Source organism: Zychaea mexicana (assembly GCF_025766255.1).
Source record: "Zychaea mexicana strain RSA 1403 chromosome Unknown BDB00scaffold_138, whole genome shotgun sequence".
Taxonomy (NCBI): Eukaryota; Fungi; Mucoromycota; class Mucoromycetes; order Mucorales; family Lichtheimiaceae; genus Zychaea; species Zychaea mexicana.
The window spans coordinates 85944-102650 of record NW_026516801.1 but is presented as its reverse complement, the minus strand read 5'-3'; the positions used below and the strand labels follow the sequence as shown (position 1 = coordinate 102650).

Here is a 16707-nt window from a genome sequence, read left to right as displayed (position 1 = left end):
TGGCTCCAAGCGATAAAACAGACTGGTTTCATCTAGATTATAGATGTCTCGCTTTTCATACTTTTGGATGGTGGCCTTAATGGCTTCCCTCTGTTCGTCCAAAGCTTCAAGATCGGCAGATTGCGCTTCGCCATGGATGCTGCGTGCACTGAGTCCGTATCTCTTTGTAAACCGGTCTGTCCAGCCATTCGATGCTTTGAATGTTGCGATGCCAATCATGTCCGCATAATTTCTCGCCTTCAACTATATCAATTCCCATGTAACCTGGATCTTGTTTCTCTGCGCGACATTGAGCCAGAGTAACACTGCTTCCTCAACCTCCTAATCAATACAACATTGACAAAAAGTAAACACTACAGTTCACCGAATTTTTAAACTGATTGAATTACATTCGATATTTACAGGAAATTGACTCCTTCTATTACAAATTTTCTTCGCGTCCCTTTCATCACCAGGAGCTTCTGTGGATTTTCGCTTTATCATCTTCGAAATGGTGCTCTTATCAGGCGTTTTACTTAGGTTGAATTCTTTTTGAGCCCATTCTGCCGTCTGCATAAGGGTGATGCCCCGCTTTGAGCTCTTAAACGCATAAATCGCATCACGCTGCTCGTTCGTAAAGGAAACTTGGTCGCGTGGTGTACTCATGGCGTGAAGTGAGATGTAGGACTGAAGATTGACAACATTTTCATATGTGTATTTATAATGTCGGGAAGCGGTGATTCATTTAGTGTCTGCAAGGATAAACATTTTGCCTAATCTCGCTACTCCCGGTAGTCGTCAACCCTCGATATGGTCAACACTTTTGCAGGTACCCTGAGGGTTGACGTTAACGGGGGTCGACTGTAATATGTCACATTCTGTTCCAGCACGAAGTTAAAATGTTACGAATAAGAAGCGATGGTGGACGTTTAAAGGTACATGAAGAATAGAAAAAAATGTTGACCGTTGGGTGGATAGTTCCTGGACTGCAGACGTCCCATTTTTCTCAAAAAATACTCTTTAAAATGATAGATTGTATAATAGGGTTTAGTGTTACCAGTGAGCGCAGCGAACGAGTTTCGGGTTAGAGGTAGGCGAAGCAGTAAGTAGGCTCGCGAAGCGAGCTTTGGTTAGGGTTTTGAAGGGGGTGTGGGGGGGAACCCCCAGGAAACATCCAATCCGTTGAATGACCCGGAGCGCAGCGAAGGGGCTCATTCAGCTGAGCGAAGCGAGGCAGGTGGATGTTGATACAATAAAAAAAGCGCACTCATCTATCGCCTTTACCAACGTATTACTCATGACAACTGTTATTGAAGGTAAACTTTTAGGACATTACAGAGGTCATTTCGTTGGCATTTACCTGTAAGTCTTTATGTTTCTTTTCATAGACAAGAGGACAAGTTGGAATCGTTTCGTTTTCATCATTATCTATCAATAAAGCAAATGTAATAAAAATTGAAAAAATAATCTGATAAAAAAATGGATATTGATAATATAAATTTAGAATTTAAAAGTAAATTAAATGATGAAGTTGATAAACTAATAATTAATAATTGGAATTTTTTAAAGGAACCTTGGCCTGAAATGAAAAATAGATTTAATCATCGTACAAAAATAAAAGATATTATAAGTAATGAAATTATGAAAGATATAAAAAATGAATTATTAGAAAAATTAGGATATATTCCTATTTATTATTTTTTAACTAAATTATATACTAATCGAGAATATCCAGGACCATACCGTGAAATAGAAAAAGGTTTAATTCTTTTATATCATATTATTTCTGGTAGATCAGGTCCTAAAATAGTAAATATAATACCATATACAACTTTTTATGATTTATATAAAGATTTTTGGATAAATAATTATAATAATATTAATAAGCAAGTAAAAATTGATTTAGAAAATTTATTTTTAAATATAAAAATTAGAGTTCTAGCTGCAAATGCATATAATCCAAATGGTTCTGAAATTGTAACTTTATATATTGATAGCCATGACAGTAAAATAAAATATTATAGTTTAAATGAAAGCTCAAGTGGTTTATATTCATATAAATTAAAAGGTCCTAGTTTAAGAATGCAAATTGTAGTAGATATTAATAAAAGTATATTATATATATCAAATAGTGAAAAATGTGCAAAAGGTAATGATGGAACTATGTTCCTTAATATGAAACTATATAAAAATATAGATAATTTAGATTGTATAGGAATGGATGGTGGATATAATCTTTTTGTTGAAAAATTTATAGAAAATGCAAATGAATATGGTTATGATTTTAGGCATAATCACTTTGTTTATCCAATAAGAAAAGAGGTTAATAAAAATCTAACTGCTAATAAATTATAGTTGACCCCCGCTTTTTGCACCTCCACTTTTTACAGATCCTCAGTTTTTGCAGCTTTTTTTGGAGGAATCCCGCTCATCACTTAGTAAAATTGCAGTTTCCTCACTTTTTACATTTTGCAGCCCAAAACCAGGACCTGCAATTTCCCACTAGTGGTTTTCATTCTCCCCAGAGAGCGGCGACACTGAGAATCGAACCACTGATACTTCCTAGTTTTCTATATAAAGCTTTATATTTATTACATAAAGGTTTTATCACTGAAAATAATTGGTGATTCTGGATTGTTTGTTCTGGCTTTTCTTGCGGAAATCATCCCAGACTTTTCTGAGCTCATTCTGGATGTTTTAATGTTCTGGGGCATCTAAAATAGCAATTGTTTTTTCTTGCAAACTTTATACCGGTGTAACAGGTTCAGATGAAACAACAGTCATGCTAGTATCTTCATTGCCGTTGTCAACAACATCATCAGCTACTTTTTCATTAAGAACAGCACTAACAATTTCTTCATCGGAAAGTAGTGGATGAACAGATGCAATTTCCTCAGGTGGATCTGCATCAAAAGTGAAATTTGCAAGGTTGTTGGCACCATAAATAAGACTGAGATGATCATCAATCTGGCCAAGTGCAACTTCGTCTGCATTGTCTGACCCACTATCAGTGCTGCTAGTCATGACTGCATCTATTACCCTCGTTTTTATGTAGCAGTTTACAATTGTCAGCACTGGACCACTTTACCATGCCTCATGACACCATTGTATTGCTGTCAAAACATCAATACGAAACGTATTTCCGTCATTAACAGGCAAGCCTTTTTCCAAGCGCTCCTGAATTCTGCTATATGCATGCTCATATTGCAAATTCCTAATACAACAGAGAAAATGGTTACTTTCAAATTTCCATATACATATAAAATAAGCCTATCTAATAATTATAACAACAACGTACTTGAAATGCACCTTGAAGCTGCGGATAATACCAGCATCTAAAGGCTGCATAAGCGATGTTGTATTTAGCGGCAAATATACTAGCTCGACATTCTTTGGCTCGTAATCGCAAAAATGGCCTGAAAAGTTGTCTAAGAGCAATGCAATTTTTCTTTGCTGATACACCATCGATTTATCCAACATAGTAAGGTACTTCTTGAAGATATCGCGCGTCATCCAAGCATTGGCATTTGCACGGTACTTCCAGATGTCAACCTTTCTCTGCTGTGCCTGTTGTTATATAGAAAATATAATAAGCAGTTGATCATCATCTTTTACTTTATCGTATAGCATACTTTGCTGAAACAGGTTGGGCGCTGTGCCTTGCCAATGAACCAGGGGTGCCACTTATCAGATCCATCAGCATTCGTCGTCAATACAAGTGTCAACCACGACTTGTCCTGCTTGACCCCTTTAAACGGTCCAGGTGCAATTGTAGACACAGGAGCACTGGAGTAGAAGACAGCTGTCTCGTCCATGTTGTAAATGTCCTTTAACGCATATTTTTCTAGCATTCGTTGGATTTCAGGCAACTTGACTTCTGCGAGTGTGACATCAGCAGAGCTAGCTTCACCACTTATTTTTTGGACCTTGAGGTTATATTGTTTTTGGAAGCGGTTTTGCCAGCCATTGGAGAATGTCAAGTCCTCAGTTGAGATTTGCAGCTTAGTTGCAAAGTTTTCACCAGCTTTCTTAATAATATCCCAATTGATTGGGATCTTCTCATGGAATCTTTGTTCTATCCATGTATATAAAGCGTATTCTAGTTCCTATTGTATTATTTTGCTTTCTTATTAGTAAAGTGAATAGTAAGCAGTACTCAATAAGCTTAAACATATGGGAAACTTTGCTCGAGCTTTTTGTCTTTTATTTCTCTCGATGCCGTTTTCTTCTTCATGTTTTCTCTTAGCAATCATTCATGAAATTGTTGTTGTATTCGGAACACTCTCAAGGTTGTATGTTGTTTTTATCCAGTCGAGTAAATCCTTATATGTATACTTGCGCAGCGCTTTCTCTTTGGCGACGTAGTACTGATACGCTGCTTCACTTATTTCGTCAGTAAGCTTTTCATATTTTCCTTTCGTCATGATGTGTAGTTTGAGTAGTATGTATAAGACAATTGCAAAAATTCAAGTCTTTTTATATAGACATTGCAATGTGAAAGTAACCTCAACAAAGTACCGATATTCTTTAATTGGTTCACATAATTGACACTTAGTAAGCTAAGCTATACTCAGCCTGTGTAACACCCTTATACCCATCCTCACTTTTTGCAGTTCCCCACTTTTTGCAGTTTTTTTCATGAAAAACCGCTACTGCAAAAAGCGGGGGTCAACTGTAGTAATGATGAAAATAGCTGGGTCAAACAAAGTGATTTTAATACAAAAGATATTATTGATGATTATATGAAAGAGAAAAATATCTAGATAAAAAAAATGGCATACTCTACCCTATATTTAGTGAGGATGACTTCTTTTTGTATATTTAGAGTGAAATATTGCATTATTTTATTGATAACATCAGCAAAACTAAGAACTCCTCCATTACATATATATATATTTTTAATTTTCTTGATATTCTTTCTCTTATTTTCAAAATTTTTAGATTGTTTTCTCTCTTTTTTTTCCTTTTTTTTTAGGTACATGTAGTTTACTATGTTGAGAACATAAATAATCTGGTTTATTATTACCAATATTTATTCTTATTTTCCGATGACACATATATCCTTCTTTTTTTCCTCTTTTATAAACATATGAACATATATTATTACTGCTATTGATATACCAAAAATTGTTTGTTTTTGTTTCTCAATTTTTCCTTGATGATATTTTTCATTAGTTTTTGTTTTTCTTCTTTCAAATCACATAGAATTTCATCATCAAATATTTATGGTGCATGCCACCTTAAACCATACCTCCAGCAAAAATTACTGTCAATTTTTTAATTTAAATCCCCGCTATTTTTCAAATGCCGCATATGAAATGGATAGATATATTTACATGTTCTTTCGAACTCTTCTGTGAGATGTGTAGATTTTTACAGCATCAATAGCATCACGACCTTCTAAACCATCATGGTATGCCTTAATGTATCTCCATACTCTACGCTCGAAATTACAGATCATTGGCAGCGGAATACTATCAAGAACTTCGGGGACAGTTTTCTTGAGGCTTGCAAAAGTGTAGTTGCATCGCTTACGCACTTCTCGTTTAACAGCACCCCAATAGCGTTCAATGAAATTGCACTCACAATGAAACTTTGGGTAAAGCTGAAAAACGTGGCCGGCGCCTTGAACAGCATATGCTATAGCACTTTTTTCTGAGGTGAAGTCAAGCTGGGCACTTAAAACCTCTGTTGCTTCCTTTTTCTGCATCCCTTGTTTCCAAAGGCCTCTTTCTTCTAAAATCTACAAAAGAATGAAATAACAGTGAGTGCTATGTCTCGTGACTAATGGTACAAAAAATACTAACTTCATGCATGCCTCGCAGATGAATTTTTCCATCAATTCTTCTGTACATGAATTGAAACATCATTTCGTTCTTTTCATCAAAAAACCACCCATCCCGGATACGAGTTGATGGTTCGCGAAAGTATTGCTTTTGACTGATTTTTTTTGGATTAAGATTGAACTTTTGGGCCCGTAAGGCGTTCTCCCTGTAGGCATTGCGGTTGGAACTCTGGTCAAAGCAAAAGACAGCTGTTCGGGTAAGAGATTAATTACGCTGTATTAAATAATATGCAGTATATATGATATAATGATTAGAAAGACATACCTTTACAATTAGGATGCATTGCCTGGAATATAGGAATTGCTTTTTCCTTTAATTGTTTGACCATATCTTCACTTTTCCAATAGCCTTCACGGTTTGCACCACGTGAAATGATTTCTCGTGCTTCATATGGAATGTCTGCATGCTCAGGGAGACTACGAAGCTCTTCTGATAGCATGAGCCGGCCATGACATGGTCACAAGAAATCGCTTACCATCAACGATGCTCCTGGTCCTTTCTTCTTTAAGGGAGTTTCGCCTTGTGCAAGCCAATTGGTTTTCTTGTCATCGTTTGCATAAAATATGCATTCGTCGTGTGTCACCATCACCAGCTCAACGTCGTTTTCGTCCTCTAACACTGGCTTGACCAACTCACTATCTTCAGTGTACGTTTTCATCTTCTTGCGGTATCCCATCATTGCCCTGGCCCAGCGAACACGGTACTCCTTTACATCATCTCTTTCGTGACCATCAAAATAGATCTGTCGACAATTATAAAAGGAGTACGTTTAGCCATCTATCTAATGTGCTAATATATAGTTGATATTTTCCATCTACATACATCTTTTCCACTTTCTCTATACTCAAATCCCCAGTGAGCCATATATCGTGTGATGGTGCGCTCAGATACTGTTGCGTTGCTGATATTGGATACTTTCGGAAATATATTCGTTTCTAGTTCCACCTTGAGCTCTGGGATACTCCTTTCTGCTGGCTTTCGACTACGGATCCAAGTGCAAGCAGCCTCCTTGACATTTTCATCAGCCAAAAGTGACGCAGACTTAACATGAGCACCTTGGCGATTAACGCAAATCTTGCCGGTTTCAAGATACTCTTTGGTCCACCAACGGATTCTTGTCAGCAAATGTTTAGTGTGTTTCTCCCCAATGACATCTGCAACCAATCGTGTTGCCTCCATAATATGCATGTTATCGTCGATCCGGAGCTTGGAATATTTTTCGATGCTAAGGTATTTGTTGGCCTCAATAGTTGACATCATGCTCATTTCGGTTTTCTTATTTTTGATATCCTTGCGTAATTAGGTCAAAGCAGGCCGCACGACCTTTAACACCTCCAGCTCTTCATCGATTTCAACGTCGGCATCTTCATCATCACAGCTGCTGTTGCTCGTTTCCACAGGATCTTGAATCTTAGTAAATCCCATATCAGTGAGCCGTCTCATTTTTTCTACATAGGCAGCGAGTTCCTTAGCATCCCGTTTTCGTCGATAATAAGTACTTTCTGATTTGCCTACATTCACCCAACATTGTCAATTTTTTTCTTAGGATGCAATAGACCATTTGTATGTGTTTCATTGTGCTGCTATCATAATTATAGAGAATATATACCAGTATACGAGCTTCTTAGCTTATTGTCGGCACCTTGAAACCATTCAAGCAAACGAGTTCCTGAACGTTCCAGTACAGTATCATCCCTTTCATGTTCCAACCCATTAGTATCGTCGTATTCACAAGAATCATTGGAAGAATCATCGCTGCTATAGCTAGCGCGTGAGCTATCTGTAGGTTCAGGTAGTTTTTTGCCGAATTGGCCACTTTGCACACGTTGCTGGTTGTTTTTGACAAGGCGACTTCGTCTGTTGACGCTTCCTATAATGAATATTAGATTCTTTGTAAAAGAAAGAGGTGCATAAGACTACAATCTACTGACGAAATTTCTATACGCAGCAATATGTAACAGTATAATCGATAATCGGTGAAGATCTCATGTAGTACAAGTTCGGCATATATATTTGCCGAACAAACGAAAGCTCCTGATTGGTTTAAGCTGGATTCGAACTACTGTCAATTTTCCCCATCACTTATAAACTTGTTCCGACTTTGAGCGATGGTAACTCAAAACTTTATTAGAAAAATGAAAAATCCAAACTGATAACTTTGTTCTCCTGGTCAAAAGGAACATTTTTATCAGTTTAAAATTTTGATATAGGGTAGTGAGATGGTTTCACAGTACTTTAAAGTTACTCACTAAAGCGGTACGGTTTAAGGTGGCGTGCACCATATCCATAACTTGAGTCATGATATTTTTCATTGAGATTATCATAGATTGTTTACATACAAGAATATCTGTATTAAGGATAACCATTTTTATCAACTTATATTATTATGATTATATTTTATATTGTAAAAAAATTCAATTTTGTTTTTTTGATTTTCAAAATTCAGCCAATAATTAAAAATTTGTTGATAGCAAGTTATATGGTAATAACCCGATTAGTCCCCCAAGGAAGAGCACGATCTCTTAACCTTTGAGTTGCCAGGCAACGATTTGCCTGGTTCAGACCGGTTAAGCAAAGAGATTCTAAAACAGTAAAGCGTTATTGATCTGGTTACGGCTTCAATACTAGAAGTACCACATGGCACGTATATGACCGCTGGAACAGAGTGGAAAGACGGCAAAAAGAGCGATGTTGTCTACATCCCACGGCTATCCATTCAGAGTTCTCTGCCACTGTTCCTCATTGAAGTCTAGAATGTTGTGGACGAGGCCTTCATTCAGCGTGTCATGTCCTACTGTCTTCACATCATTCAGCTTTATTCGAACAAACCAGTGGTGTTAGTTTTTTGCATTGCAAAAGTAGCCCCCAAATCCTTCTCAAACGAGTTCACGCCAACGTGCTCAAAGCTGTGGCTGTTAGAATCTCCTTGCACTGCTTGGGCAAAATGTTGCTATATGGTCTCCCCTGAAAGCACTGCAGAAACTGCTTTGCAAGAAACATCGACATTGAACCCATTGCTGGCATTGTCACGTTTCCTTATTGAGCAACAAGCGTCTTTGTTTGCGCACACTCAACCTAGCGACCCCACCATTAAACACTTGTATCAGCTCGCCATGAACGAGCATGTTTCTGCTGTAGAATACAAATCAAACTATACCAACAACTTAGAAACAATCTGCACCAGTAATATCAAGCTTCTGGAACGAAGCAAAGCAAGATTGGTCACCAATATTCCCGACATGCAACGCACACTCCGAGATTTAAATCAAGGCATTACATACAACAAGAAACTCAAGCGCATATACTCATCCATGACGCAGCAATCGTCTCAATCAAGTCAATCATCATTGTTAGATAATCAATAACTAAAAACAATATATTTTTTTTAAATACTTTTTATTTTGTAAAATAAAGATTATCTATTTAATTATTTAAGGTTAAATTTTGTATATTATTTTTTTATCTTTAAAATATTCTCTAATTATATCTTTTTCTTTAAAATCAACTTCATTAACCCAAGTATTTTCTGATGAATCATAGTTTTTCCATTTAACCCAAAATACATATGAATTGTTATCATTAATTTTATGATCTATTATATCTTCTACTTCAAAAATATCATTATCTTTATTTAAATTTCTTATATTATATATATTAATAATTTTATTTTTTCTAAACCTTTTTTTTCTTTTTTTAGTAGGATTTTCATATTGTGGAAAATCAATATCATTTTTATTATTATCATTATCTTCTTCTTCTGTTTCATCAATATTCATATTATCATTTATTATATTAGTTTCATTAATATTTATATAAATCATCTTGAATTTTATTTATTTTTTTAAGTTTCTCTAATTGTTCCATTTCATTAATATAAACTATATCAATTAACTTAGTTTCTGTAGGAAATTCAAAATCATTATTTATCCATAACTTATGATGTTCTTGTGTAATAATATTACATTTATCACAAAATTTCTGGATATTTTTCAATAAGAATGAAACTTTTATTTGTAAATTTATATATTTAATATCATCAGCTTTTAACATGGAGTTATTATTATCAAATCTTTTATATTTTTGTTGTAAATCACAAAATTGTTGTTCAATTATAGAACGAAAACTGCTAAACACATCATTATAATGTTCTTCTTGTTTTGTTAATTTTATATTATTTTCTTTTCGTATTGGATAAAAAAAGTTATTATCCGATAATTCATAATTTTTTTCTTTACATAGATTTTCAAATTGTTTTATAAAAAGAGTATAACCACTATCAAGGGCTATACAATCCCCTTTATTTATATTATTATATAATTTCATATTGAGCATCATACCTCCATCACTACTATTTCCACATAAACTACTTTTAGAAATTAAAATAGCCATTTCATTTATATCACATAAAATTTGTGTTCTTATTCCTGATTTTTTTAATTTAAAAGATCATTTTTTTTGAAAAGATATATCAGGCTTACTATAATTTATAGAAGAATCATGACCATCTAATAATAATGTTATATTTTTAAAATGTTTTGGATTTTTAATTTTTGCTGATAAAATTCTTATCTTTATATTTGAAAACATATTTTTTAAACAATAATCAGTAAATTTATTTCATTTTTCATAATTTGTGATCCAAAATTCTTTATAAATAGTATAGAATGTTGAATATGGAATAAATTGTTTAGTTTCTTTTGAAGTAAAGCCAGTCACTAAATGATATAATATTAGTAATCCTTTTTCTATTTCATAGTAAGGTCCGGGATATTCTTTATTTGTATATAATACAGTTAGAAAGAAAAAAACTGATACATACAGTTGACCCCCGCTTTTTGCACCTCCGCTTTTTGCAGATCCTCAGTTTTGCAGCTTTTTTTGGAGGAATCCCGCTCATCACTTAGCAAAATTGCAGTTTCCTCACTTTTTGCATTTTGCAGCCCAAAACCAGGACCTGCAATTTCCTGCTAGTGGTTTTCATTCTCCCCAGAGAGCGGCGACACTGAGAATCGAACCACTGATACTTCCTAGTTTTCTATATAAAGCTTTATATTTATTACATAAAGGTTTTATCACTGAAAATAATTGGTGATTCTGGATTGTTTGTTCTGGCTTTTCTTGCAGAAATCATCCCAGACTTTTCTGAGCTCATTCTGGATGTTTTGATGTTCTGGGGCATCTAAAATAGCAATTGTTTTTTCTTGCAAACTTTATACCGGTGTAACAGGTTCAGATGAAACAACAGTCATGCTAGTATCTTCATTGCCGTTGTCAACAACATCATCAGCTACTTTTTCATTAAGAACAGCACTAACAATTTCTTCATCGGAAAGCAGTGGATGAACAGATGCAATTTCCTCAGGTGGATCTGCATCAAAAGTGAAATTTGCAAGGTTGTTGGCACCATAAATAAGACTGAGATGATCATCAATCTGGCCAAGTGCAACTTCGTCTGCATTGTCTGACCCACTATCAGTGCTGCTAGTCATGACTGCATCTATTACCCTCGTTTTTATGTAGCAGTTTACAATTGTCAGCACTGGACCACTTTACCATGCCTCATGACACCATTGTATTGCTGTCAAAACATCAATACGAAACGTATTTCCGTCATTAACAGGCAAGCCTTTTTCCAAGCGCTCCTGAATTCTGCTATATGCATGCTCATATTGCAAATTCCTAATACAACAGAGAAAATGGTTACTTTCAAATTTCCATATACATATAAAATAAGCCTATCTAATAATTATAACAACAACGTACTTGAAATGCACCTTGAAGCTGCGGATAATACCAGCATCTAAAGGCTGCATAAGCGATGTTGTATTTGGCGGCAAATATACTAGCTCGACATTCTTTGGCTCGTAATCGCAAAAATGGCCCGAAAAGTTGTCTAAGAGCAATGCAATTTTTCTTTGCTGATACACCATCGATTTATCCAACATAGTAAGGTACTTCTTGAAGATATCGCGCGTCATCCAAGCATTGGCATTTGCACGGTACTTCCAGATGTCAACCTTTCTCTGCTGTGCCTGTTGTTATATAGAAAATATAATAAGCAGTTGATCATCATCTTTTACTTTATCGTATAGCATACTTTGCTGAAACAGGTTGGGCGCTGTGCCTTGCCAATGAACCAGGGGTGCCACTTATCAGATCCATCAGCATTCGTCGTCAATACAAGTGTCATCCACGACTTGTCCTGCTTGACCCCTTTAAACGGTCCAGGTGCAATTGTAGACACAGGAGCACTGGAGTAGAAGACAGCTGTCTCGTCCATGTTGTAAATGTCCTTTAACGCATATTTTTCTAGCATTCGTTGGATTTCAGGCAACTTGACTTCTGCGAGTGTGACATCAGCAGAGCTAGCTTTACCACTTATTTTTTGGACCTTGAGGTTATATCGTTTTTGGAAGCGGTTTTGCCAGCCATTGGAGAATGTCAAGTCCTCAGTTGAGATTTGCAGCTTAGTTGCAAAGTTTTCACCAGCTTTCTTAATAATATCCCAATTGATTGGGGTCTTCTCATGGAATCTTTGTTCTATCCATGTATATAAAGCGTATTCTAGTTCCTATTGTATTATTTTGCTTTCTTATTAGTAAAGTGAATAGTAAGCAGTACTCAATAAGCTTAAACATATGGGAAACTTTGCTCGAGCTTTTTGTCTTTTATTTCTCTCGATGCCGTTTTCTTCTTCATGTTTTCTCTTAGCAATCATTCATGAAATTGTTGTTGTGTTCGCAACACTCTCAAGGTTGTATGTTGTTTTTATCCAGTCGAGTAAATCCTTATATGTATACTTGCGCAGCGCTTTCTCTTTGGCAACGTAGTACTGATACGCTGCTTCACTTATTTCGTCAGTAAGCTTTTCATATTTTCCTTTCGTCATGATGTGTAGTTTGAGTAGTGTGTATAAGACAATTGCAAAAATTCAAGTCTTTTTATATAGACATTGCAATGTGAAAGTAACCTCAACAAAGTACCGATATTCTTTAATTGGTTCACATAATTGACACTTAGTAAGCTAAGCTATACTCAGCCTGTGTAACACCCTTATACCCATCCTCACTTTTTGCAGTTCCCCGCTTTTTGCAGTTTTTTTTATGAAAAACCGCTACTGCAAAAAGTGGGGGTCAACTGTATCCTAATTTATTTAATGATTCTTTTTTGATTTCATCGATATATTTAATATTTTTAAGTTCTATCCTATGTTTAAATGAATTATTTATTTTCTTCAAATCTTCTGATAAAAATTGCCATTCATTTAATAATAACTTATTTATTTCTATTTTTAAATCATCTTTATAATTTTTAATATTTTCATCATTTTTATTTTTATAATCATCTATAATTTCCATACTTGTATCCATATTGTATATATTTATTCATATTTTTAATAATAGTAGAATTTAATTTTTTAATTTATGATATAAAACGAAATAAAATCTTATATTATTTTTATTATATTTGGATCAATTAAAAAAGTAAATTTTATTAACAAATCTTTAAATAATAAGTAATGTTTATCTCCCATTGGAAATGCCAGAAAACCTGCCCTTGAGCCATCCTTCGTCAGAAGCACCGATCACACCGGAAGAGCTGGAACAAGAAAAGGCATTGGTCAAGGAATGTTATGCGAGCCATACAACAAAAACCATGAAATGGAAAGATTGCTTGAAAAAAGGACAAGACATGAACCTGTTCAAATGGTATTCGACCGCCTAAAGTCTTCGCGCCAACCTAGGTTATCTTGTTCTCAAGAAAAAGGCAAAGTGAAACCATCAAACAACATAGCTTCTACATCACCCTACACTGCCCTTTCAATATATTCCAAATGCAGATGTATTATTTGTCCCCCTTTTTCCTCCTCCTCCTCCTCCTACTTCTCTCATCTTACCGTTTTTCTTCTCGTTCCTAATGTATTTATTCCATCTCGCAAACCCTCTCAACCTTTCATTTAATAATATATACACATAATTTCATTTTCATATAAAAATAAAACATATATGTAATTACAAACAAAGTGAAATGACATGGTCTTCTAGTGTGCTATATCAGATCAACTGGATCAACAGGAATTTATGGTTGCTAATACATATATGTATGCAATAGGCAAATGCTGTACTGTAAGAAAAAATTGGACGGCAACACAAACTTGCTTTCTGTATGTATCTTTGCCGTCGATTTATAGACGAGTGTTTTATGCATACATCCGCTATTTTCCCGGTCCTGATGTTATCAATGTAGTCAGATAGTAAACAAGAACATATCTTTACTAAGCAGTAGCCTTTACAGTCACCGTGCGACATACGCAATAAACAGAGAACAACAGTTGTCAAATGGAAACCCATACAGTAATATCACATCATTCAAAATAGAAGCAGGTAACATATTCAATGCATTCTAAAACCTTGTATGTAACAGTATAACAAGCAATTTATCTTCTTGGTTTCTTATTGTAGCAGCTCGACTGGTAATCCCTTTTTATTTATAGCTTTTACAACCTGGCAGTAGCAGCCGTCGAACCATTGGCCGCACCCAGTTCTTCATAAAGTTCAGCGATTTGTACTTCACAGTGCTTCCGTGCCTGCGGACGCTTAACTTTAAGAGTAGGAGTCAACAAGCCGTTATCAATGGAGAAGGGGCTCTGTCACCAAACGAATGGCCTTTGTAAACTCGAAACCACGCAGACCACCCTTCTTGCTAACTTGCGTCAGCAGGTCCAACACTGCCTTGGTTACTTGCTTGTTGTTGCAAAGCTCGTGGTAGCTTAAACCGGATAACGAAGGATGGAAGTTTGGATCGCACCAAATCAGCCAGTTCTTCTGGATCAGGGACTACAATGCCAACCAACGAGTGATGAAGCGAGTCGCCACGAAGATAAAATTGGGCGACGATAGGATGCTTGGCGTATATGTTTTCAATCTTTTCGAGTGCAATGTATTCACCGTAGACAAGCTTGAAAATATTCTTCTTCCTATCAATCCTATCGATGAAAACAAGACTTCCAACTCTCTCTGCATGTATCCAGCATGGCTAGTGTAATTGAACTCTCCCTGCTTTGGAGTATGAAAGGCGACGGCCATTGGAGTAGAATAATTACCACCAATCCTCTGCACCAAGGATACCAGAAGCTCAAGAACAAAAACAAGACCAATTCGGCGAACGACGCAGCTCATTTAAAACCATCCGATGTCTCCGGCCCTCCAGGATACTCTATCTGGCCGCTTTTCTCAGCGACCGCAGTCGCCTCATCAGACGAAGAATGCACTGCTACCATCCTATCCACTTTGGGATTGTCGTTGCGGAGCACCACGCGCGAAACGGTAGCATTACGTCAGCTGCACATCCCTGACACCACTACTAGCAGTTGTACACGGCCTTTCGCACAACACCAACAGATCAAGACAACGAGCTACATACCATCGACCATATCATGAACAAACTACCACGCTCCGATATAGGATGTCTCGCGGCAAAATGAATAACGACCTGACCGTCATTACTTCGTGTATCCAATCTTAAAAGCGTCTTAACTTTTACTTGCGAACAATACTGATTTTTGTGTTATTCTTCAACGACGATACTGAGCTAATGACAAAAACTGAAGTCCCAATAATTGAATAGAACCATTGGGTACCAATGTACATAGAGAAGCAATGCCAACCCTGGGACCCGCCGACGTCGATTCATACGACTACGTGGTCAACGATCTGCTCGCCACCACGTTTCCTTTAATTTGCATCCGCATTATACAGATTGCCGTTTGTAACCTTTATAGCCTTTAGAACACCTAGAACGATCCTCCAAGACCCTGCAAGGTCACAAAAGGCACAAACGATAATATGAAATTTTGGATGTGTATGTGCCTCTCTTTGTTCTAATGGTGTCTCTCCCACGTTCTCGTCTCTCGGAAAACGCTACCGATCATTCACAACAATAATGCATGACTCCCCCTTGTTTTTCCTTTTGTGAATTTAGCGTGCACGCATATAGCAATTCGCGCACGGAACATCTCCACCTTCTCTACAACCTACAATGGAAACGTCAAATTGTTATGTATAAAGAGTTTATTCGAATGGACATGATGATAGTGATGGATGGTGTTATGCTGCTGTTGATGATGATGACATACCATAAATAGACAGAAAAGAAGAAAAAAGGGGGGGAGTTGTTAATACATGGAATTCTATACATATACAGTGAATGATGATTTACAAGCTGATGCCTGCAACAAAGAAATAAGACAGGAGGGGGCCTAGGCTGATGGATGATGGAAAGAGTGAGAAAAAAATAAGGGAAACAATGCAGGTAAATGATGATTTCCACGGAAATTGCTTCTTAATGGCAATCATAAGCCCTCTTTTTGTTTTTGTTGTGATTGAAGGGGGTATGTGTTTGTGTGTGATAATTCCTGGTGTGGTTGTTGTTGTTTGTTGATCTCATTTATAGACTTTGTACACAAAAGCGAGATAATTGGCCTTTCGCTACTTTTCTACTCAAAGGGGTTCGTCTTGCCGTCCTGCGGTCGCTTTTCCCGTCGAGTGGCTCGTCGAAGTGCAAGCGATTGTCTGAAGTGATGGATCTTGTGGAAGATGCTGTTGCGTCTGCGGCAACGACACTCAGTAGCAACGTGAGCATAATGCTGGTGTCCTCGTTTCTCATCCACAGCATAGCTGTTGTTGTTGTTGTTATTCTGTGCTGGCTCACTGTACGGCGGAGGTGGTGCTTGTAGATGTAAGCGATCAAAGTCGTCGTCATCGTCGCCGTAATCGTTGAGATAGGTGTACGGTGCAACAGGGAAATCGTTATACATGGAGGGTCGATATGCAAGCATTGTGTCGTTTATCCGTTTGGTAGTGTCAAGTAGCAATAAGCGCGA

The 16707-nt window shown here is 36.5% G+C and overlaps 2 protein-coding genes across 2 annotated transcripts; one reads left to right on the top strand and one right to left on the bottom strand.

Annotated features, from left to right (window-relative positions):
- Positions 1–8779: 8779 nt before the first annotated feature.
- BDB00DRAFT_878519 (uncharacterized protein) lies at positions 8780–9190 on the top strand (the record flags this gene model as incomplete). Its single annotated transcript, XM_053127737.1, has 1 exon — positions 8780–9190. One exon carries the CDS (start codon positions 8780–8782, stop codon positions 9188–9190), a length of 411 nt encoding a protein of 136 aa, XP_052973759.1.
- A 5132-nt stretch (positions 9191–14322) lies between these two features.
- BDB00DRAFT_792652 (uncharacterized protein) lies at positions 14323–15475 on the bottom strand (the record flags this gene model as incomplete). Its single annotated transcript, XM_053121142.1, has 3 exons — positions 14323–14472; positions 14634–14811; positions 15369–15475. 3 exons carry the CDS (start codon positions 15473–15475, stop codon positions 14323–14325), a joined length of 435 nt encoding a protein of 144 aa, XP_052973758.1.
- Between the last annotated feature and the right edge of the window lie 1232 nt (positions 15476–16707).